Below are 21,968 nucleotides of genomic sequence, written 5' to 3' on the forward strand. Positions count from 1 at the left end.
TATGACGAACATAAATGATATGTCATGACATGCATATCATGACATGCGTGTCATGTAAGTGATGAAACAGCCGCCTACGTCTTGGTTCTCTCATGGTCGTTTCGTTAACTTGGTATGTACCAAAATTGGCATACCATGACAAGAGTATATGACGAACATAAATTATATGTCATGACATGCATATCATGACATGCGTGTCATGTAAGTGATGAAACAGCCGCCTACGTCTTGGTTCTCTCATGGTCGTTTCGTTAACTTGGTATGTACCAAAATTGGCATACCATGACAAGAGTATATGACGAACATAAATGATATGTGATTACATGAATATCATGGCATGCGTGTCATGTAAGTCATGAAACAGCCGCCTACGTCTTGGTGCTCTCATGGTCGTTTCGTTAACTTGGTACGTACCAAAATTGATATATTATGACAGGAGTGTATGGCGAACATAAGTGATATGTCATGACATGACTATCATGACATGCGTGTCATGTAAGTCATGAAACAGCCGCCTACGTCTTGGTGCTCTCATGGTCGTTTCGTTAACTTGGTAGGTACCAAAATTGATATATTATGACAGGAGTGTATGGCGAACATAAGTGATATGTCATGACATGCATATCATGACATGCGTGTCATGTAAGTGATGAAACAGCCGCCTACGTCTTGGTTCTCTCATGGTCGTTTCGTTAACTTGGTATGTACCAAAATTGGCATACCATGACAAGAGTATATGACGGACATAAATGATATGTGATTACATGAATATCATGGCATGCGTGTCATGTAAGTCATGAAACAGCCGCCTACGTCTTGGTGCTCTCATGGTCGTTTCGTTAACTTGGTAGGTACCAAAATTGACATATTATGACAGGAATGTATGGCGAACATAAGTGATATGTCATGACATGAATATCATGACATGCGTGTCATGTAAGTCATGAAACAGCCGCCTACGTCTTGGTGCTCTCATGGTCGTTTCGTTAACTTGGTAGGTACCAAAATTGATATATAATGACAGGAGTGTATGGCGAACATAAGTGATATGTCATGACATGAATATCATGACATGCGTGTCATGTAAGTCATGAAACAGCCGCCTACGTCTTGGTGCTCTCATGGTCGTTTTGTTAACTTGGTAGGTACCAAAATTGATATATTATGACAGGAGTGTATGGCGAACATAAGTGATATGTCATGACATGAATATCATGACATGCGTGTCATGTAAGTCATGAAACAGCCGCCTACGTCTTTGTGCTCTCATGGTCGTTTCGTTAACTTGGTATGTACCAAAATTGGCATACCATGACAAGAGTATATGGCGAACATAAGTGATATGTCATGACATGAATATCATGACACGCGTGTCATGTAAGTCATAAAACAGCCGCCTACGTCTTGGTGCTCTCATGGTCGTTTCGTTAACTTGGTAGGTACCAAAATTGATATATTATGACAGGAGTGTATGGCGAACATAAGTGATATGTCATGACATGAATATCATGACATGCGTGTCATGTAAGTCATGAAACAGCCGCCTACGTCTTTGTGCTCTCATGGTCGTTTCGTTAACTTGGTATGTACCAAAATTGGCATACCATGACAAGAGTATATGACGAACATAAATATGTCATGACGTGAATATCATGACATGCGTGTCATGTAAGTCATGAAACAACCGCCTACGTTTTTGTGCTCTCATGGTCGTTTCGTTAACTTGACATGTACCAAAATTGGCATACCATGACAAGAGTATATGACGAACATAAATGATATGTCATGACATGAATATCATGATATGAATATCATGACATGCGTGTCATGTAAGTCATGAAACAGCCGCCTACGTCTTGATGCATGCTCCCATTGTCGTTTCGTTAACTTGGTAGGTACCAAAATTGATATATTATGGCCTGAGTGCATGGCGAACGTAAGTGATAGGTCATGACATAAATGTCATGACTTGCGTATCATGTAGGTCATGACAATGACCCAGCCAAAAAAATTAACACTAAAAAACCAATGAAATGGGTTCGGCCGTGGGTACTAATTTGCTCGCAACTCTTCACGCCAGCGTTCTGACAGCGAGAGGACGCGGGGTGGCGTTGTGGAGTGTGGACGCACTCGCATCACGCTCCGCAATTTCTGCTTTTCGTGTGGTCCAGTTCTTCTAACCTACGAAAAGTGCACCTCATCCGTTCCGGGAAGTCAAGCGGCAGCCAGGGAGGCCAGTTTTTTGGCCCTTGGACCATTCTTCACGGAAATACGACCAAGGGATTGCTACCTCCACAAGTGAGCCTGTGTAAGCCTACCGACGAGTAGCGAGCGGCGGCAGCCGCGACGCCGGCTGCGACTCCGCCACCGCCGCGACGCCGACGCAGATGGCGTCGCAAACTCCTGCGCGTTGTGCAAAAAGCGGCTCAGTGGGGAGAGCCCCGACCAGCCATGATACCAACACAGAAGAGCGCATGGATTTTGCGGACATCGGACCGCACCAGGCGATGACCACCAAAACAGGGATAAGCCCAGCACCGTCCACCATCAACAGCGGTGAGATTACGACCGACAAACGCATTCAAGACGCCCAAGAGGGATGGACCACGGTTGTGTCCATCAGGGAAAGAAAAATGCAACGGAGAGAACGTGCGCAGGAGCACCAGAAGAACGACTCTCCGAAGAACGCAGGCAAGCCAAAATTTCGCCCGAGACGCAACGGGAAGAAACTACCACCCTTACCAAAGGACGATTTCAAGGTGATTGTGAGACCGCATCAAGGACTCCCGCTTCGAGCAATTACAACTCCCGTGATGGCCCGTGCGATTATAGAGGCTTGCGATGAAAAGATCCTAGGTGAGCAGTTTCTGATACGTAGTAAGCCAGGATCGAACATTGTAATTGTCTCAACCCCAGAAAAGGAAGTCGCAAACAAATTGCGCCAGATTACGTCACTCAAGATAAATGGAAAGCCCCATGCGGTGAAAGCGTATGTAGCTCTGGGGGACGGAGCAGTTCGGGGGGTAATCCACGGACTCACCCCACATACGCCATCAGACGCCCTTAAATCGAAAATCAGAGTGCGCACGCTAAATGTGAAAGTCGCTCACGCACGAATGCTGGGGGACACTAAGAGTGCCGTCATTGTATTTTTAGGAAACCTAGTACCAAGATATGTGTACTACGAGGGAGGCGAAATGGCCTGCTATCCGCATCGAAATACAGTGCAAGTCTGCAAAACATGTCAAAGGGTGGGTCACAGAACTGATGTGTGCCTACAACCGGAACTGTGTGTGTGTAGGATTTGTGGAACGGAAGATCCTGCAGACGGACACGAATGTAACCCGAAGTGTTCCTCATGTGGTGAAGCCCACCTAACGGGGGACCGAAGCTGCAGAAAGCGTCTAAAACATGTTCGCCGACCAGAACCATCGTCAGGACGCCAAGCACGGATGCCATCAAAGGAACGTAGACTCAAGAGTAAACACAGGTGGTTCGAGTCGGAGGAAGAAGAGCAAGGGTTATACCACGGAAGGATCAATTCCCTTCGACCAGGAAAATTTTCCGGAAGTACACCGTCAAGAAACCGGGCAGGGACCTGTGAAGTCCAAGCTGAAGAACGCAACACCTCAACACCCTCAGTCCAGGGAAACCATTGGCCAACCACAAATGGCGACACCAAAGGTAAGCTGGGCACAAGTTGCTGCTCCCACTGCACAACATACCAATCACAAATCGGTAGCGGATCAGAAACTTATAGAAGAAAATCGATCACTAAAAGCCTGCCTGGCGGAATTGAAGAAAGAGATGGCTGCCCTTAAGCAAACAATACACGACCTCGCAAACAAAACAAAAGAAGCGTCTACAACTCAGGTTATTAAACCCACACCAACACCAGAAGAGCCCATGGGGAAGCAGCTGGAAACAATCGCACATCAAGTACAGATAATGTTCGCAGAATTGCATGCTCTTAAGAGACACGTAGATGACTCGCTAAGTTCCATCAAAGTAACCACACGAAAACGCATTAATGATAGCCCAGGAGCTCCTAGCCGTCGCCCTAAAGTGATAGAGACGACGCATAGCGATAGTACCATTCATGGCTAACGCGACACATAGAAACCCTGAAAACCTTGAGGTATGGCAGTGGAATTCCCGTACGTTACGTAACAAACATGCTGCCCTTGCACAATATATATAGTCAGCGTCAGTCCTACCAGACATTATATGCCTACAAGAAATCGGGCAAATCACACAAAAACTAAAGGGATACGAGACATATTCCAATCCTGATTATCCTAGGGTCGCCACCTTTGCGAGAAAAGACCTGGCCCTCAGCGTCACGTATATGCCACAGCACGACACACAGCATCAAATACTAACGGTGTGGCCATGCAAAAGAAATAAAGCAAAGACTGTAATCGTAAATATATACAGTGCTCCTAGAGAGCGAGCACCATGCTTCGATACCCTAATAATTTATGCAATATCAGACATGGAGCGAAAAGACAAGCTGCTAGTGGTTGGTGACTTCAATGCACCACACTCCGCCTGTGGTTACAACAAAGACTCAGTGAAGGGAAAATCACTAGTCGAGACAACAGATAGATACGGGCTAGAACTCATCACAATACCGGGGTGTAACACACGTTTAGGCAACAGTGTAGCGGCGGATACAACCCCAGATCTTGCTTTCTCGAGCCATCCAGGGGAGACCCGGTGGACAAATTTGGAGGAAAATTTGGGCAGTGACCATAACATTATCTCGATAGGTCTCAATTCCCCCAAAATCCGTCGCTCCCTAGGGAGGGCTTGCGTTACAGACTACTGTATATCGAGATAAACAAGAGCAGCTCATATTCACAGAAGATATTGAAACCTGGGTGGAACAAATACGCGAAACACACGGAAGAGCAACGAGGGAGATCGCTACAACATCGGATATAACAGCGGTAGACAGCCGCCTCATACATTTATGGGAAGGACGCAGAAGCCTGACGAGACGATGGAAAAGACAAAGATTGAATAGAAAGCTTAAAATACGCATAGCACAACTAACAGAGGCTAATGCTTATGCACAAACACTAGAAAACAATAATTGGCACCAATTCTGTGAATCTCTACATGGAACCCTACACACAAAAAGGACATGGGCCATTTTGAGAAGCATGATAGATCCTGCAAATACAAAAACAGCGACAAACCGAGCTCTTCGATTACTTCAATGCGAATTTTGAGACGCTGACACACATCTCCTAGACGCCCTATAGAAGACACACACATATATATATAGGAGCAAATTCCACGCAAAATCATGATACTCCCACATATTCAGGAAGGAGCAATGAGGAGCTAGATGCCTCTATATCGGTGGCAGAGGTTTTCGCGGCAGCGCAAACTTTCAAGAAAAATACGGCGCCTGGACCGGATAAAATAACAAACGCCATGATTCGCAATCTTAGCCTCAATGTTTTGACAGGGCTAACAGATCTCTTTAACAAACATGTATGGACTGAATGAGGTAAAATCCCACAGGCATGGAGGCATGCAGAGATAATTCTAATACCGAAACCAGGGAAACCGAGGGACATAAAAAATCTCCGACCCATATCCCTTACCTCATGTCTGGGTAAGCTTTTTGAAAAGGTTATACAGATGAGACTCACTAGGTACATAGAAAACAGCAACCTTTTCCCGGAAACTATGTTCGGCTTTAGACAGCATATGTCGGTACAGGACGTGTTTCTCCTGCTGAAAGAAGAAGTATTAAGCCCAGAGAGAGGAAATGCAGACAGATTCATAGTGGCATTAGATATCAAAAAAATCTTTCGATACCATCTCACACGAGAGAATTTTAACGGAACTATCGAACATGCACTGCGGACAGCGGACTTATGAATACATAAAATCCTTTCTAGACAAACGCACAGCCACGATAGGGCTAGGATCCACCCGCTCAGGCGTTCTACAGACCCCCAAAAGAGGAACGCCGCAAGGTTCAATTCTTTCGCCGCTTCTCTTTAATATAGGGATGAAAGGACTAGCAGTGAAACTACAACGGATCCCAAACTTAGGACATGCGATTTACGCGGACGACGTAACTCTCTGGACCGCAAAGGGATCTTTAGGGGAACGTCAGGAAACCCTCCAGAAGGCAATTGGCATTGTAGAGGAACATGTGGCAAAAGCTGGTATGAGTTGTGCCCCGGAGAAGTCCGAACTAATCCGAGTAAGAGCGCCTTATACACGAAAGGACGATAGACTTCCGATAAAGCTTGCTCTTGGAGGTCAAACAATAAAGGAGGTATCTAAAGCTAGTATACTCGGACTACGGATACAGGAAAATGTAGCAGTAGGGCACACGATCGCAAATCTCGGGAAAACCGTTAACAGTGTGTCTAGGATGATAAACAGATCAGAAAAGGCTTCAAGGAAGAAGAGACGATAAGGCTCGTGCAGACATTTATCATAAGCCGTGTAACCTTCGGCCTTCCTTTCCAAAAAGTATCAAACTCAGAGGAAGCTAAAATAAATGCCCTGATACGCACAGCTTATAAGGCGGCGCTTGGTCTACCGATCAGCACTAGCACGACCTTTTTTGAAGCAATGGGTATTAGCAACACTTTTGAGGAACTCGTGGCTGCAACACTGATCGCACAACGAGAAAGGCTCAGTTCCACGGAGCAAGGCCGAACACTTCTCCGTCGATTAGGTTATCCACTCAGACCGGCACATTGCAACCACCAAACAGAACTCCTCCCACCGGACATACGAGCTAAGATCTCTGTGCCCCCAATCCCTAAAAACATGAGCGAGAAATACCACAGACAACGGCGCCTTGCACGGGCCAGGACACTCGAACGCAGGTTCGGGTAGAAATCCGGAGGTTTATTACACGGACGCGTGTAAACAAGATAGCAAAACTTTCACTGTGGTAGCCACAAACGCACAAACTACTATTTCCGCAACAGTCAGGACAGAGTCAGTGGCCACAGCAGAGGCTACCGCGGTGGCTCTGGCTATACGTGACGCTGAAAATAGAGCACGTTCTGCTTTAATACTAACCGACCCGCAGTCGGCATGTCGCCTTTTCATGACAGGCACCCTGCCCAAACTCGCAATGAAAATCCTAGGAAGAAATCTCACGGAACACCACGCTATTACGTCGTGTCCGGCGCACGCCAGAGTGACGGGTAACGAAAGGACGGACCACCTCGCTCGAGAATATAGCATCCGAGCGACGGAACGCACTCTCGTAGAGTCTCCGATCACAATAAAAGATATCTTGGAGGCACAGAGACGAGGAAGGAAACAGTATAGCTTTCCAGACCCATCCTTGGATTCAGCGCAAATGCGGGACTGGCGCCGACTACAAGCCCGTACATACCCACACCTACTCCTACTACACCACAGTGGCGCACCGACGGGGGGGGATTCGGGGGTTGGAACCCCCCCCTGAGGCCGACTTAACCCCTCCTTTTGTTTAACCCCTTTTCTTTCCTTACGCATTTGAGTACTGCAACTAAGATGTAAGACGCGCAATCGTCTGCACACTCGCAAAAAGCGCATTTTTTTAACAATTTCCCGTGAGGAAATCGAAATTAGTGCTGTTTAGATGGTATTGGCAAACTGTCAACCCCCCCCTGGCAGAGATCCTGGGTGCGCTACTGCTACACCACATACACCCCACCCGGTACCCCAACACTTGCCCTTGGTGCGGGGGGCGGCCATCTCTTGACCATATCACATGGTCGTGCCAGAATCGGCCACAAGAAATCCAATCACCTCTTTTGGGGCAAAACTCCAAAAGTAGGCAGTGGGAGGTGTGGCTAGCCAGCACGGTGCGGGAGGACCAACTGGCCCTTCTCGACCAAGCCCGGCGTGCCGCTATCGCTAGTGGGGCCCTGGACTGAGGGGCCCACCCACTGGACCTGGATTTAATTTTTTTAAATAAAAGTTATACTACTACTACTGACAGCGAGCGTCCGCGGTCATCGAGCGAAACGCGCTCGTGTTTGCCTGCGCGCGTGACAGCGTTCTAGTTAATCTTGTTGGTAAGCGAATCATTACCGCAGTTTATGTATTTTATAAAGCGACTAACCTTACTTCGTATAGCTAACAATTTGCTATCGCAATCAATGCTTCGCCTGTCGGGCGAGAATGTCTCATTTTTTAGGCCAACTTTTTTATTTATCTTACAACAGACATTAAATGAGTCGGCCCCGTATTCGCAAACTTCATCTTATACATAAGAGCGCTTCCTCCCGGAGTTCGGAGGCCTACCACGAATGCCGCCACCCACCTAACGAAAGCTTTGTGAATCTGTCGCGTCACATTGGTCCCAATGCATTCATCTTGAGAACAGTGCTGCGTGAGATTAACCGTATTTTCTAACGATCAACTTCATTTTGCATTCTCTTGCGCCGCGCTCTACGCCGTCGGCATCGGACGCCGCCGCACGTACGTAGTCTTTGAAAACTGTGTTGTTAATTTCGAGATATGTTGGTTATCATAAGAGAAAATGAAGGAATAAGTTACATTTTTTTTTAATTTCGAGCTGAAACCGAAACGGTGGTATGTCAGTCAGCCGTCACGGATTTCAAAGTAATTTTTCCCATTTTGGCGGGGTTGACTCGGTAAAGATTTCCGAAGCTTGCCATATATTCAGTCTTCGGCTCCTTTAGAACACAATCTGGTGAATATTTACCGCTAAATAATAATTACCAGGGCCGCAGCACACGCCGTCAAAATCCGTGACGTCACAGTTGTCTGGTGTGGAAACTTCATGGCGGCGGCGCCAACCTGTCTTTTCATTTAAAACCCCTTGATCTTGAAAGTAGCGACACTCTCCTCCGCGTGCGTGCGAGCTTTCCTCCTCAACTCTCCTCGGATTTCTCCCCTCCCCGGGCCGGCGCGGTGCGCACGGCACGCGGAACCCTCCAATGGCTCGCTGCAGCCGCATTAAAATCAATGCGAGCGCTTGTTTATTCGGCCCTTTGAAGCGTTATATGGGAAGTTATCCCTTGTGAAACTGTCGTGACGAAAGTACGCTTCCGCTAGAACGGCGTGAGATTTTCTTTTTTTTTTTTCTTTTTTTGAGGACGCTTCGATGAATACAAGCGGAAGCGCTCCGAAAAAATGAGTACCAAGCAGTGGCTGAGCTGTTTGCCTCTACGTTGCCACTTGGTTTGTCCGTAACGCGAAGGTGTATTGGGCACATATGATATAAGCAGCGTAGAGTATAAACGAGAATTTGGTTCATAATCCTGGCTATTTAAAGGCTCGGGGAAGGTAACCAAGAAGAAATGTGATAGTTTACTTGAAGTGAATTCGCCAAAATGAGTGGGCGAAAAGCCTTTGTACCAATGGCACTGTGCAAAATACGTGCTGTCCTCGCGAAACAGGCAACATAGAATTTTACACACGCGCCTGTATTCCGTCACTATGAAACGACAAGAAATTGCATTCCATCACCTCTCGTAGTACCCTAAGTCTCTATTCCCCCCCCCCCCCCCTCAAAAAAAAAAAGCTGATTGCTCACACCGAAACTTCTAATACTATGGCACTTTATAATTAACTTACAGACTTCAAGATGTCAAGTTTATCAGAATTGAGGGAGATTATCAGAAGTGCGTGGCTTGTACTTTATGAGCATCCGCGAATAATACATGCCAGATGCGTAACTTTGCCTCCGTGCGTATGGCTTTTTACTTCACGGCGGCTGCCAAGATATTATTGAGCGGTTGTTAATTGACTTATTTTTATACTTTCGCTTAACCAACTCAAGTTCATATGCCTATATGCAAAAATGATAATTGTTTGGTTTAATTCAACGAAATAATACTTATTCGCGCTTTCTCGCACGATGAAAATCGCTACCAGTATGTCATATCTAACGGTACTGAACTACAGAATGATCTAGGCGGCGCCGAAGGTTGCGGACCGGACCGATAGGTGGTTAGGAAAAAAGTAACACGTTAACTACGAAGTATTTCTCCTTGGTGCGCGCACACGGACACGCGCACGCGTACACACATACCCACACACGCACACACAGACATACACATACATGCACACGCGCACACACATACACACACTCACACGCACACACGTACTCTCATACATGCACGCACACGCAATTACAAATTAGGGGTTACAGGCATTAACTTACAAATTACATACATTTGAAAACTAACGCACGCGCGAGAACACAAAAAAGCTTTGCCACTGCACGAAGAGTCAATAAAAAAAGTTAAGCGACTCACTTAAAAAAAAAAAAAAAAAAAACTATATGCACAGTTATAGGCGCTTTGTATTGAACTGAACGAAGAGTCGGGCTGTGCAAAGAGCATTAAAATCTCCATGCAACTTCACCTAAAAATGTAAGGAAATCTGTAAGATTCACCTCGCAAAGAACGACGTGCTTAGAAGGCGCGAAATCCTTTCTCCCGATATTATGGAGCCACTGCTTCCAGCGAACGACACTCCGTTCTCCTCGGGAAACAGAAAATAATGCTAGCCCTTTCTCTGACCTGCGGCTGCATTGAAGCGCGCAGCAGCAAGCCATTTCAACGGAGAACGAAGCGCAGATTCTTACGGAAAGACGGAAAAACTAGGAAACGCACGTTCGGTGTGGCAGGGCGACCACCGCTTGGCGCGAAAGCAAGTTTCGCGCCCTCTTCGTGACGTCAGGGTCACCTGACAGGGTAGTATCACGCGCCGCAGCCATTCAGCGTGGCGAATGCGCTGGCTCCGTGAAAGAGGGGGAGAAAAGGCGGAGGTTGACAGCGCCGGCGAGGGTGTTGAGGCGTAGATCAAAGAGTGCCACTGCTTTCCAACATCAAGGGGCTTTATTTTTATTTTATCCCTTTACTGGCCTACCAAGCGTTTTCTCTCGCTATCAGTGGTGCTTTGGCATTGTGGAAGCGTGACTTCCTAACACAGATGAAATAATTTCTCTCTTTAGTGTCCCTTTAAGAAAATGGCTGTGATCAGCCACTCCGTCTGACGCTTAGGAATGGGAAATGAAATGGAGCGTGCCGAATTGTGTAAGGATGAATTTCATATTTCGTTGTTATCACCCATTGATTGGGCTGCTAAGCAGGAGGTCACGGGATCAAATCCCGGCCCCGGCAGCCGCATTTCGATAGTGGCGAAATGCGAAAACACCCGTGTTTAGGTGAACGTTCAAGAACCCCAAGTGGTCTAAATGATTCCGAAGCCACCCACTACGGTGTGCCTCATCTTCAGATCAAGGTTATTGCATGCAAAAACCCAATGATCTAATCTTATCACCCATTGAACTGGCTAGCCGATCCCGGTGATAATGCCAGTTGAATTCCCAGTTATACAGCCGAACCTCGATATAACGAAGTTGTACTTGCAGCGAAAAACTTCGTTAAATGGCGAATATCGTTAATTCAAGGTTGTAAAGTGTCATCAGTAAAAATAATTTCAGAAATGCCCAGAACACTCCTGGTATCTTGTCTGTAATCACTTATAAACAAATCGCAAGAAGGTCTGGCCATAATAGCGTAGTTATGGGCACCAGCGCACGCGGTGCCACTTGTCTTAGTTACTTTTTTTAGCAGAAATACTAAGTTGTCTTAGAATATGTGCCATGAAATACATTAGTATTCAAGAGGATCAAAAAAGTGTTCCTGATGATACTGAAATGCAGGGGCATTTTTTTCAAACACATTTGGGGACGTATATCTCAAAGTACGTGGTGCTATAGTCTCGCCACAGTCTCAGGATTTTAGATAAGCATGCATGACTTCACAACTCCTGAGCTTCAATTTTGTAATTACGACTTGTGCACTAAAGTGTAAGCAATTAAAAAGTTAGTTCACACATTTTAGGTAATTAGTGAAATTGTATTGTTAAAAGTTTTCTTGCTGCTAATGCTTGCATGGCCACGTAGCCTATCTGCAAAAATTTCAGGGGCATATATGAAAATTGTAACCAAATTTTGCATGCACATGCAAAAGGACTTGTAGAAGCAAGTATCTAGGACCTATTATTATTTTTGGCTATTTTGATTATGTATATTTTGGAAACCACTCGACAATATTCTTGAAAATGGCAGTTTCTTTAAACAAGGCGAAATAATTTTTTCTTGAAACAAAGCGAAACTAAATGACTTTGTTGGCTGCGTTGCAATCTGTGCTCTATGTGGAACAACATAGGCTACTTTATAACACTCTCTTATTCACGATACAAAGCCCCAAACTTGCACAAGAGACCATACTTTTTCAACTTTCAGGGGGCGCAGAAAAATAACTTAATAAGTTTTGATAAATTTAACATATTAAAAAATGGTACATAACTTTAAAAATAGATAAAGTTCATAGTTAGCCTTATTATTAGTGAAAATAGATTCCTGAGGTGCATATCTCCTTAATGCAAAGAATCGTTTTCATGCATCATGAATAGTACCAGAATTCAGAAGAAAATAATTATCACAAAAGAAGCTTAGACTTTCAATCTAACATTAAAATCTGAAGGTATTCTAGCAGCAAAATCAGGAGCACACATACTAGGCTATCATATGACTTTCTTAAGACAGATAACAATTGCAATGGCCAACAAGCCTGCATTGCAACTACTGTTGACATCAGCAGTCACTTCGTATATATTTTTCTGCATTTGTTTGTATTCAAGTTCTCGGACATTTTTCTCTCCCTTTGCAATTTACTAAGGAAAGTTACTTGCACATACCCTGCAGTGCTGATTGCAAATAGCTTTATCTTCTACAGCAACAGATAAATGCACAGAAATGACAAAGAGCATTAAATATTTAAAAAGTGTGACAGCAAGGTTAATGTGTGGTTGTGCATTGAGTCATAATGCTTGCAGAGAAAGAATACACAATGATGAATAATTAAGAAACCTTTATTTACAAGAGAACAGTGTACTGATTGTCATAACATGTGAAACAGACACAGTCACCACATATGTACAAGTTTGTCAGTTCATGATGGCATGTTACACTTTTATTTTGTCTTGTGTCACAGCAAAGGAGTCTTTTTCAGAAAGCTGGAGAGACAGAAAACTTGAAAGAGCACAAAAGTTCTCCTGCATTTTATTCTTGATGTGCGTGTGTTTGGCACATAAATGTGTGCGAGAGATAAGTATAACCATTCCATGGGGAAAGCTTTTCAAGCTTGGGAAAAGAAACAATGACAGGCATATAACACGAAAATTTCAACACTATGTTACACTAAATGTATATCAGGGACTTAGAGCAGTAAATGGCCAATTGAAGTAGGTTTTTACATTAGTTCAAGGTGCAAAAGAGAAACAAATTAATGGTGGCGACTGGAATTCAGGCACCTACAATATAAAAACACTTGAATGAGTAGTTTAAAAAAAAAACTTTTTTTTTTGTAGCATAATTGCTTCTGTTAAAAATTACAAGATTAAAACTGCACCTGCAGAAAGAAAAAGTCTTTTAGGGAATCTTCTAACATCACAATCTTGGTTGCAACTTGCAAACTAAGACCCACTAATGAACACCATTAGAGTATTTTCTAAACACACGCACTTATCCATACTTTGTAAGTCAATACAGCTATGATACAAAAACACACCGTGCACAATTTGAGCAGCATACATACTCATCAAACAATGACCACAATTGCTTTTCATAGACGAGCTTGTCTTGAACGGTCGCGCAGGTACAGTCTGACAATTCCAGCCAAAAAAGAAAGACGACAAAAAAATTCTCACTACAAAGAAAACTCAGAATAATTACGCTGGCTCCTCTTCTTTCCATCAATCACCGGCTTTATTTTGTTGGTGTTATGTTAATGACGAAGAAAATAATAGCACACATGCACAGAAAACAATTGCATAGAAAAACAACACACTCGGTGGTTATCACTATACGTATAAAGTTATGAGAAAGTACCCTATTCAACTGTTTTATACATGCCACAGATAGAGCCCTAGTGGGACTACCTTTAAACAAGCTGTTACTCAATTTCAGAGTGTGAAAGGAACACTCGGCAAATGTCGGTGTACATGGCAGTGTTAAATTGTAATGACAAAGTGACATAGTACTATGAACACACTTGCGTGATTTTTTTTTAGTTTAGTTCAAAGTTACCTTGGCTCTGTGTTGTCGTACGTCGCTTATAGTATGGTGGTTTGTTTATAACACTGACAATCTACAGCTTTGCTGACACCTCCGAAGGAACATTGTTAAAATCTTCGGTACACTTTTACGTAAGCATGTTGGTGCACACACAAACACAGTTCAGCCTCGTTATAATGAAGTCACATCAAACACAAAGACACCTTCGTTATCTCTTAAATTCAAAATAAAAGTACACACACTGATAACAACAGAAAAAGAATTGTGAGTGAATCTATGTAAACGAAGGAATAACGTGATGCTATCTATGAGCACTGTAAACCGATTACTGCCACTGCAAGTCTCTTGCGAATCATTTGGAATTGTTGCTACTACCAGAATACATGTTCTGAGCTGCAGGTAAATTATCTCTTTTTCTCTAAATGGTACTGCTAATGAAACTTGTATTTCAGGCTTTGTTTATAGCAGTGGGAAAACCCATTCATATAAGCTGACCAGCCACGTTTTAAATTTATTTAATTGTATCCAACAACTCTTGGTATCTGAAAATCTGTTGTAAACGTGTTTGTTATGTTGAGGCCCGACTGTATGACAACACACTGTTGTGAGGCAGCAAACATGGTGGCATCTGGGTGACTGGGAAAAATGTCTATGCTCATGTGAAGGCACTCTTCAATGCCCATAACATGTGCAGATGAGAAGCGGAAAGTAAGTGAGCAGCACCAGCGAAATGTCGCATGACCTGAAAGCACCTTGACATAACAGAAGTCAGAGATGTTTGGTTTGTGGCTAAAAAAATAACTACAAAATGAAGCAGTCTACTCGCATATGAAATTGATGCAGGACCCCGGTCAACCCCATGACCGAGAAAAATGTAGACTGCAATCTAGACAAGGCAACACTACAACTGAACTGGACGAAGGCCGAGGAAGAAGAACAAGAGGTTTATGCATTGCTCATGCTTTACTTTAGTGGTAGGCTCGACATGATTGTGTATGAATGATGAATTGCTACAAATCCCTCTGCTAAAGGTTGGTTGTTCTTGGTTGGAAAGGCATAGACATATTTGTGTCGAATTGTCCATGACTATCACAGATGACTGAAAACAATAACTGATGTGCCAGGGTGTGTAAAAAATTGTGTCAGGGCCAACGTGTAGGCGGCACTCAAGTGAAAGCGTGTAGCCCAGTAACTGCTGGAGTAGCTCGTAGCGTAATGCTTTTAGTTACGGGGTGCTCAGTTAAGCTACCCAAATTCTAGCTATTATCTGTTCTTCTTTTCTCAAAGTTCAGAAGCTATTGATTGGAGATCTGAGCTGGTCTGATGTAAAATTTTATTTCACCTGACTCTATTTCTTTATTATTACCGACCCTTCATAGAAAGCCTTATTTAGTCACAACTTGACAGAGTGCCACTCAAACCACTTATTAAGTGTGAAAAAGAATAGCTTTGGAATGTTATCACGACTCTGATTTTCTGGTGTGCCTCACTTTATTACTTTGTCATGTGACCTTCCAGTATCATTAAGACTTTGCAAAAACTCAGCACTGACTGACACAAACTTGATGCTGCCGAACAGACTTGCCAAGAGAGATCTAGGTTTTTCAATGTATTCATTCTAATAATTGAACTACTGCATGTTACAGCTGTGGCATCGTGAAGTAGCAATGCCGCACCTTCGCACTAGTTGGTTACAAAGCTACATTGTAACTCTGCATGCACAAAATCACAATAAAATTTCTGAATAACCTAAACACTGCATGACTGGCTTGAAACTGAGCAGTGAATAGTTCCAAGAAAGTAAAACTTAGCGACGTATTAACAGTGATGGAATTGCATGTTGTGAGAGAGCTTCAAAAACTTCTTGCGATTACTGTCTCTTTATTTCTACTGCTTTCAGTTTATATCGACCACCAGCGTGGAAGACTATATTAACTGCTTTTGTATCAAACAGTACTGTGCAGGAAAACTTGCCCTTGGTCTTTTACATACATATGAGCACATCCCGCTGGAAGCGGAAGCAGATAGTGACAGGTTATGCATACACTGACGTGCTAGATGTCTCGTGTTTGGGAAAAGAAAGGATGGCAACCTGAGTACATATCTACTTCAGTGAACAAGTTATCCTAGCATGCAAAAATTGTAGCGGTACCATTAAACAACAAACACACGCAGGTGTATAACATCCATATTCTGGGAGACACCCTGGTCTGAATGTGACTTTGTGGTAGAGCAACTAAGTCCCGCGAAGCTTGTTTTTTCTTTTCTTTCACTTGGTAGACTGTGATGTCGTTTACCAGTTGCTCTGGTAAACTGCAGGCTCTGGTGTGGCATTGGATGGACGGCTGCAAGTTCTTGAAGAACAAGATACGTTCTGCACGCCGCAGGATCTGACTGGACGTCAAAGAGAAAATCCAGTAGAGGTAGAAGAAACGCACACATGCCATTGAACTGATGGACTTCACAGCGTAAGCTGAGGCTTCTTGCGGAAGATGGTAAGTCTGAAGCATTAAGCACGCCAAAAATATCATCCTTGGTTTAACTGTAAAGTGAGATTGCTGCAACACAGCGTGCGCTGTTGGGTGGAAGACTGCAAAGCTGAACATGATAAAGCTTCAAAAGCACTTCATGCACCGTTATAAAACTTCAGCCTGAAGTGTTGTGACAAGCGGCACAGCTCACGTAAAGCAGCAAAGTCTGTTGGAGTCGTTGGTTAGCAGTTGATGACAGCTGATGCAGAGGATGCCGATGGATGGCAAAGGCAGCTGTGTTCAAATTTGTGGCATAGAGAACAGTCTTACTGCCACATAGGAGTGTCACTGTTCTCATCTGCACATGGTATCCACGTTAGATGTGCCACTTTGTTCCAGCTAGCATGGATAAAGCGGTCTGTCATTTTGTCTCTTCTTCGTGCCCACTGCAATGAGCAAACTTGACTCGCAAAGCCCATGTGAATGGTGCCAGCTCCTTGTCATGATCAGTATTCCGAAAAAAGATTGCACTATAGGATGCCACACAGTCCAGAGAAAAGCATTTCGACGTCGCGGCACCGGGCACTATTCATAGTCGATGCAGGCAAGTGAACTAGTTCATAGGAGGGGTTCTTGTGTCAATGCTGCACTTCACCGCGTCTTGTCGGCATCTGGGGAGGCTCCAGGGCCCCTCATCTTCAGTGCGATGTAGATTATCGACGCGATGGCGAACACAGCATGAACGGCAAGCACGATCAGGATGGGCTGCGCAGTGGGCCACTCGCGGTGCAAGCCGAACAGGGCTAGGGCATGATTATCCGTCACGATGCCGCATATCGCTTTGACCTGCAAGAATGGAACACCGTGAGGTAAACGAGAGAGAAACAAATTTTTGTAGCACTAACCGCCAAATGTTAGAAAGGCATCTCTACGCTTAACCTCTCTTTCCTCAGCAGTGCAAGATGTAAACAAGAGCAGCTTAGATGCACCTGTTTATTAATCATGAAGTAGTGTGAAAATGAGAATTTCAATCATGACAAGTAGTACCTTCTGGTGTCACACATGTGGACTAACTAGCTGTGGGAGCACAGATAGGCTGTGTCTAAATAAAGGTCTTTCGGGCTTACAGAAAACCGTAACACAAGTGGCTACAAAGTGACATGCTTGCTAAGCATTCTCTCTAATGTAATGAACAGGGTTAAATAAAGTTTAGACTGTACTACAGATGGCGAGAAAGTGACGATTGGTGCTCTTTTATGATTGACACCAGACCGGCAGGAGCTTTGTAGAGTTGATCTGACAATAACTGGAAGATGCTTTGTATTCTGCATCCGTCCCAACCTTAACACATAGATAGTGCCTTGGCCTTATAAGAAAGTTCAATTCCGTAACAGAAAGCTGTGGCTCGGAGCCAACTCCTATTGTCCTATTCAAATGCACCTGTAAAATGCAGAAATGATTTTACAAGACAACCACTGCATCGGTTTAAAAGAAACTTGTGGCATTTCAGTGAGAAAGTTAAATAGTAGCAACTGTAGGCAGGCAAATTTTGATTAGTAACCTCAGAGTTTAAAAAAAAAATTGATGAAAATTGGTAAGTTCAAAAAAAAAGAAATAGACTCATGAAGTTTGTGAATCCATACTTCTTCACCAAGAACAGATATCACAGTTCGGTAAACTGCATCTGTTAGAACATCTGAAGTGGACAAATCTGATAAATGAATTTATTGCTTATGTAGCAATAAATTGTAGCAACAAATAAACAAGGGCTTTGCAAAAATCCTCATAAATTAGTCGTATATTTCAGAGCAATGTGTAATAGTAGAACTATTTTATCCGCTTTAGATATGTTATTGGGTACAGCTTGCAGAATTGTGATATTGCTTTTTATTGGCCGAGTTACAGAGTCGAAAACTTTATCTATAATTGAATTTCTTTAGATACTGCAATCCTACTTTTCTAAAATGCATAAAAAATAATTTACAGGTTTCATCACATACATGTCAGCTGCAATTAATTGTTGAATATGAATACTAACCAGGCATTTGCTTTACGAGTGGTGTAAACTGTATAGTGACCAATATCAATGAATGAAATGAGATAATGCAAGCGCATAGTCTTCAGGTAATTTTTTTCCTGTGGTGGAGTGCTGGAAAACATTCTTTTTTCTTGAAGGGCTACAGGAGCGAACGTTAGCGGCTAATCACACATTTCACACTGTCTCTCGACGCATGATCAGCTCCATTGCATCGCAGAATACAGAGTTCAGATGGCTGGATCATCAAGCTTTAGTTCTTAGTAACTGCAACGTTGTCTTTTCCAGCGTGGCGTACAATCAAATCGTCTCCCTTTGTCCGCTCACCTGGATGCCATTCTCCTGTAGGACCACCGGACCCCGGGGGCAGTCGTACATGGGCGTCGCCCCACCGGCAAACTCGACCATGGCGAGCTGCTCGAGTGTCCAGCGCAGCGGAGACACCCACTGCAGCCACGAGGTGACCAGAGACAGGTCCATGAGGTGGACAGCGTAGCCGCCGCTCAGGCAGAACACCAGCATCACCAGGCCCAGAAAGGCGGCCGCACGCTGCCGGGTTGGAAAGGTCCATGCCGATGTCATGGCGATGGCCCGCGCGGTCAGCAGGTAGAGCAGCGTGTAGCCCATGTAGGGGCCAAAGTTGCGCGTCTCCTCGCGCTGAGGCAGACCCGTCATGGAGTAGGCGGGAAACACGTACGCTGCCGCTATGGCCGCAGCTGTCGGAAGGCTGTACGTGAGCTGCAAAGTGAATATATTTTAGTGGCTTATATGGAGCATGTGGGAACTTGTGTGCTTTAGTGATTGCAGTGGCCCTCTGTGGACAGCAGGAGATCTGTGGACTTGCAGCACCACAGTTTATGAATCAAAGTATGGAATGCCATAATCTTCATACGTAGAGAGATTCAGGATGTTGCTTGTTAACTGATAAGGTTGCCAACTAATTACAGAGGAGGCAGAAACTACAGTAGACACCCATGAACATGAACTCAAAAGGAGTGTGAGAATGTGCTTATATATTACCAAAGTTCATGTGAACAGAATAAGTGATTTGCAAGACCCGAAGTGTACCATTTATAATGTACCTAAATATCCGCAGCACAAAATAAATGAAACAACGTTAAACACGAATGGCATATGCAAAAAAGACACTTACTGAATTTGTAAGATGCAAGATACTATGCACTCTTAAGCAATTGAATGATTCTTGCTTGCTGGCACTGTGCTAACTTGTGCGCTGTCACAAAAGCTATTTCACCTATCTTGCTCAGACATTATTCAGTTGAAAAGGAAATGTGCCCGAGTATTCAGGGCGTTATCGGCTGCATCACGTGTGTACACCGCTGTTTCTTGCACTTCCTGGGCAGTGTACTAGCTATAGTTATCAGCCTGCAAAGGCACCTTGAGGACTTCCTCAATGATTAATTTTATGGTATCAGCCTTGCTAATCTGCATGTCATTATCGATGCTGCCAATTTGCCGTTTATGTCCACAGAAACATCATTTGCATCTCGTTACCTATAGTAGATTTGAGCAGCAGACATTTTAGTGGTGTATGCAATAGTTTAGGTTAACCATGTTAGAGGATCATGTTAAGCAGACTTCGTTTTTTTTTGCCTAGAGTATGTGGCAAACCAGAAACATTTTGTTAACTCATTGTTTCTCGCATCCAAAAATGAAACTGAACCAAGTTCGTCTTAACGGGCATTTACTGTAATGCACAAAGTAGTTGCCATGTCTTTCGGAATGCTGTAAATTAAGAACTTCAGCAATTGTGTCAATGAAATATAGAATATTATCAACTGAATTTGTATGGATCAGCACTTCGCTCATTAATATAGTTGGTGAAATAGTATTAAAGATGGCCCAGGTCACTTGGAGGCTTCAGTTCAGCTGCACATTGAGTTCAGGTGTTGGTGAGCAACAACGTGGCAAAGTAAAGGATAACCAAGGTGTTGCATAGAGAATTTTAGTGAAGCGTTCATTTAAATGCAGAGCAGTCAATATCGCCACAGAATTCAGCGAGAAAGTTGCAGAGCACTGGGACGGCCACAACTGTCAGAATGCAGTATACGTGAGCTGTGGATGAACATTGATGAAGTTTGTGGCAGGAAGGCAAAAGTGGATTAGTCTGTTCTTTGTCCAGGGAGTTTTAGTGCAGCGTTGATTAAAATTAAATAGTTTGCAGGCATGTTGTGGAGCAGGCAGGAACCCGTCTGCCTTGTTGAATGGAGCAGTTGACATATTTGTTGCCAACTGAGATCTCCGTGACAGGCACGAAGGTAAGATACATGCAAACCATTGCTTGTGGACTTTGAACATAGCAGTTTAATAGGCATCATGGTGTAAATGGGAAGCACATGGGGTTTACAAATATTCAAAATTTCAAATAACAAATTGAATATCATCCTGTTCGAGTCGCTCTTTGAAGTACGAATATTTTTCGAGTAGTTTTCGGGTATTTGAAATCGTCAACTGTGTGATCAAATGTAAAATTCAAGCAACAGTACGGTAAAGTTTGTCCCTGCAGCCATAGTAGGCATACATGTGAAGTTACGCAATGACGCAGGCTACAGTGCTCGAAGAGTGAGATTTTACAACCTTTGACAACTTAAAATTGTCAAAGCTGATAAAAAGAAAATGAAACAACTCGTATCTTACCTTTGATATGATGTATGCAATGCCATTGTACAACCTTTCGTTGATATCTCGTGACACATACACCTTTTCTCGCCAAACTAGAATGAGAAAGACATTGGTCTGAGCTGTAGGTGATGGACGTACGCAGTTGTTACTATAAGCAAATATTTTTCTTTTCCATCATGATGCTGCTCTCTGAGAGCCACATATAGCACCGTAGTATGCCAAGTGATCTGTTTTGATGTAAACATGTTCAATAAAGATCTCCCATGGTAGATATTGCAATTCTGTCACATCAGCAGTGCTACTTGAAGAGGTGCACACTACCTGCAAAACGAATTGCAAAGTGATATTAGCTAACAAAATGCCATTAATGAAGGTAATTGATCCTATTAGAGTACATGTCCTAATTATGGAATTGAATCAGTGCAGTAATGATGTAACATATCAATTCAGCAATAACTCCTGTGGTTAGCACTAGTTTAGATATTTGTGGTGAAATGCATTGATTATCCGGTTTATACTTGCAAGCAGTCTATTTTCTGTATTATCAAAAGTGTTAACTGGAGTGCCAATGCATTTCGCCACAGATTACTAAACAATGGATATTGTTATAAAACTGCTTTTTACCATTGACCATCAATTTCCAACTTTAAACATGTGCTCTAAAGTTCACTAACCTTACTAATTGCAATCCTAGCACCATCAACCTAACTTCACTAATTGA

At 43.6% G+C, this 21,968-nt stretch overlaps 1 protein-coding gene and 1 long non-coding RNA gene across 4 annotated transcripts in view; one reads left to right on the forward strand and one right to left on the reverse strand.

The window, feature by feature from the left end:
• LOC125941603 (uncharacterized) overlaps nt 1-19,091 on the forward strand; it is a 129,575-nt gene extending 110,484 nt beyond the window's left edge. For both annotated transcript variants that reach the window (XR_007464476.1, XR_007464475.1), the window contains exons 4-5: nt 16,418-16,593; nt 18,953-19,091. This is a non-coding gene — a long non-coding RNA (uncharacterized LOC125941603). The remainder of the gene's footprint in view (nt 1-16,417; nt 16,594-18,952) is intronic.
• Nucleotides 12,881-21,968, reverse strand: part of LOC119432708 (ATP-binding cassette sub-family G member 8) — a 52,302-nt gene continuing 43,214 nt past the window's right edge. Inside the window, exons 13-15 of one of the 2 annotated variants that reach the window (XM_049659235.1) lie at nt 21,263-21,339; nt 18,932-19,342; nt 12,881-17,415 (exon numbers count right to left, since the gene is read on the reverse strand). In XM_049659235.1, the coding sequence (XP_049515192.1) occupies nt 17,221-17,415; nt 18,932-19,342; nt 21,263-21,339 (683 nt within the window). In that variant the 3' untranslated portion in view covers nt 12,881-17,220. The remainder of the gene's footprint in view (nt 17,416-18,931; nt 19,343-21,262; nt 21,340-21,968) is intronic. The other variant, XM_049659234.1, reaches the window with a different exon arrangement.

Source organism: Dermacentor silvarum, chromosome 11, assembly GCF_013339745.2.
Source record: "Dermacentor silvarum isolate Dsil-2018 chromosome 11, BIME_Dsil_1.4, whole genome shotgun sequence".
NCBI classification, from domain to species: Eukaryota; Metazoa; Arthropoda; class Arachnida; order Ixodida; family Ixodidae; genus Dermacentor; species Dermacentor silvarum.